This window comes from Microtus ochrogaster, chromosome 5 (genome assembly GCF_000317375.1).
Source record: "Microtus ochrogaster isolate Prairie Vole_2 chromosome 5, MicOch1.0, whole genome shotgun sequence".
Classification (NCBI taxonomy): domain Eukaryota; kingdom Metazoa; phylum Chordata; class Mammalia; order Rodentia; family Cricetidae; genus Microtus; species Microtus ochrogaster.
In genome coordinates this window covers 13,940,520-13,943,881 of record NC_022012.1, presented here as the reverse complement: position 1 = coordinate 13,943,881, position 3,362 = coordinate 13,940,520, and the positions used below count along the sequence as shown (strand labels likewise).

Genomic DNA, 3,362 nt, shown 5'->3' with positions numbered 1-3,362 from the left:
AAAAAAAAAAAAAAAAAGCAGTATGGTATTGACATGAAACCAGGTAAGTTGATTAATGGACTATAACTGAACACTAAGACAACTGCACACACCTATAAACACCTGACTTTTGATAAGGAAGTAAAATATACATATTTGAGAAAAATATCATCTTCAGCAAAGAATGCTCATTGAACCAGATCACTGCATATAAATGAATGAAAATAGATTAATATTTATTACTCTGTACAAAACTCAATACATAGGGACCATAGTTTTCATCCAAACCATATACAATCAATCTGGTGGAAGAGAAATTACAGAATAGTCTTTACCTCATTGGCACAGGGAAGGGCTTTTTTGAACCAATAAAAGGACATAAAGCAAAGAAACAATGTGACCTCATGAATTTGACAAAACTTCTGTACAGCAAGTCATAGCATAATTTAAAGTAGCAGACTCTCAGTTGAGAAAAAATCTTTAGCACATATACATCTCATAAAGGGCTATTATCTATAATATATAAAAATAAACTAATTGTCAAGGAAAGAAATAACCCAGTTGAAAGTTAGGTTCAGAAATGAGCAGAGGGATTTTAGAAGAATAATATTTGACTGAAATATACAGAAAGAAATTTCTAACATCGTTAGTTAACTTAGCTACCTGGGAAATGGAAGTTAAAACTACTTTGAGATTTCACATTCTCTAGTCAGAACAGTCAAGATCAATAAAACATGTTGGTGAGAATGCAGGGAAATAGGGAACATGAAATCATTGCTAGTGGGAGTGCAAACTGATGCTGCCATTGTGGAAATCAGGGTAGAGTTTTCTCTGGAAGCGAGATCAAGATATACCACTCTTGGGCATATTCCCAAAGGACTCAAAGTCCTAATGCAGAGACAGTTGCTCATCATGTTCATTGCTGGTCTATTCACAGTATCTAGGAATTGTAAACAACCTAGATGCCCAATGACTGATGAACGGATAATAAAAACATGGTATGCATATGCAACAGAATATCATTCATATGTTTAGAAAAAATGATATTATGAAAATTATAGGTAAATGATAGATTTAGAAAATAATTCTCCAGCTGAAGTAATCTGATCCCCCAAAACAAACATGTCACATCTTTTCTTTATGTAAATGTTAGATTTTAAGCTTTCATTAGGTATGATACAGTCAGAATAACCACAAAGTTAGGGGCCTAATAAGTTGCTGGAGGGTGGGAGAGAATCTTCTAAGAAGGTTAAATAGAAAATGGTGTTATGAAAAAAATAAAAGGAAACTAGGGAAGGATTATGGTGGTTTGATCTTTAACAATTATACACCTAAGAGTTTAGTATATAAAACATATAAAGAAGTACTAAAACCTGGACATCAAGGAAAGAAAAAAAACCATTTAAAAATTAAGTGGAGGACTAAGCAGAGAATTCTCAAAAGATGAAACAGAAATGGCTGAGAAATTTAAAAAGTGTTTTACATATTTAGTCATCAGGAAAACAAAAATCAGAACTCTTTGAGATTTCATTTTATATGATTTAAAACAGCCAAGATCAACAAAATATCTAAAAAAATTATTATATATTTTTATTTATTTTTGTGTACATGTATGAATGCATGCAACATATGTGTTTGGTACATACACAATCATAGAGTGTATGTGAATCTTAGAGAATATCTTGCAGAAGTCAGTCCTTTCCTTTTACCTTGTGGTCAGGGTTTTAAGTGAGGTCCTAGACTTGGAGACAAGTGGGTTTGCATAGAGAGTTATTTATTGGTCCAGATACTATTCTATGCGTGTGAGGAAACTGAAAACAATTTCTACATTAATATTTCTATATTTTTACATTTTCTGAGAATATACAAGAATAAAATGTGCTGATTTGGAATTTTTTTTCTTTGCACTACGCTCTGCAAAATCTGAACAATGAAAATGCTATTAAAGAAGTAAAACCTTGTATTATTGTTGACACAAGGAAAATCCAGAATTCAGACACATTAAAACATATGTTCAATTTGTTGAAGTATATTTTCAGAAAAGTATAGTAAAAGAAGTCTCAGATATTTACTTTAGAAAAAATATAGTCGTCTGGACTAGTTCTATATATGCAAACCATAAACAAAGGATACATTATGCAAGTGAAATGATCGAAGTTAAAAGATTTCTAATGGAAACTTTCATGTCTTTGTTCCTTAAACTGTAGATAAAGGGGTTTATCATTTGAGGAAACACAGAATACATCACTGAAGCCACTGCAGATTTTCTTGGTAAGGCACTCGTTGTAGAGCTGATACATACCATAGAACCAGCCCCATAAAATAAGGAAACCACTGTCAAGTGAGTCCCACAGGTAGAAAAGGCTTTGCACTTTCCCTCCAGTGATGCTATTCTCAAGACTGTAGACACAATGTGATAATAAGAATAAATGATTCCACAAAGAGGAACACCACCAAATATACAAATTGCAACCAAGAGCATGATGTGATCAATGAGGGTGTCAGAACAGGACAGCTTGATGACCTGAACAAGTTCACAGAAGAAGTGGGGGATTTCCAGATTTGTGCAGAAGGACAGCCGCTGCACCATCAAAGTGTGCATCAAGGCACCAATAACACTAATGAACAGAGAGATCAGTGAGAGCAGAACACATAGGTTAGGTTTCATAATAATATTATACCTCAAGGGGTGACAAATAGCTACATAGCGGTCATAGGCCATTGCTGCAAGGAGAAAATTTTCAAAGTATGTAAAAACAAGTGCAAAGAAGAGCTGTGTGAGGCAGGCTGTGTAGGTGATGCTCTGATCATTTGCTTGGATGTTCACCAGCATCTTGATGACTGTGACTGTGCTGCAACAGATGTCATTAAAGGACAAGTTAGAGAGGAAGAAGTACATGGGCGTATGGAGGGGGGACTCAAAGCTTATAACTAGGATTATGAGCAGGTTTCCCAGGATGGTGACCAAGTATATGAACAAGAAGAGGCTGAAGATGAGCGACTGGAGTTCTGGGTCATCTGTAAATCCCAGAAGAAGGAATTGTAACACAAATGTTAGGTTTTTGGGCTCCATGTTGCTTGTCAAACTTTGAGGAAAAACGGGACAAATTGAATTCTAATTAATTAATTTTTAATGAGGAAAAACAATATCACAGTGCACCTGAAGAGAAATAAAAATTATGTCAATCATTATTGTCTTACTGAATGTCAGTTGTTGATGAGAATGAATAGTTAGCATTTTAACAGATATCTTAACAAATGTTTTATATTTCCTTTTTGTTGATTAAATTTTTTTCTTTGACAACTTTATTCATCTATATAATATATCCTGGTTACTTTTACCCCACTATACCTCCCTCCCACCCTGTCACACACTGACTCAT

At 34.1% G+C, this 3,362-nt stretch overlaps 1 protein-coding gene across 1 annotated transcript; it reads right to left on the bottom strand.

Moving 5' to 3' along the window:
* Positions 1-2,113: 2,113 nt before the first annotated feature.
* Positions 2,114-3,058, bottom strand: LOC101986426 (olfactory receptor 7G2-like). The gene has a single exon (XM_005346843.2). It carries the CDS (start codon positions 3,050-3,052, stop codon positions 2,114-2,116), a length of 939 nt encoding a protein of 312 aa, XP_005346900.1. The 5' UTR covers positions 3,053-3,058.
* Between the last annotated feature and the right edge of the window lie 304 nt (positions 3,059-3,362).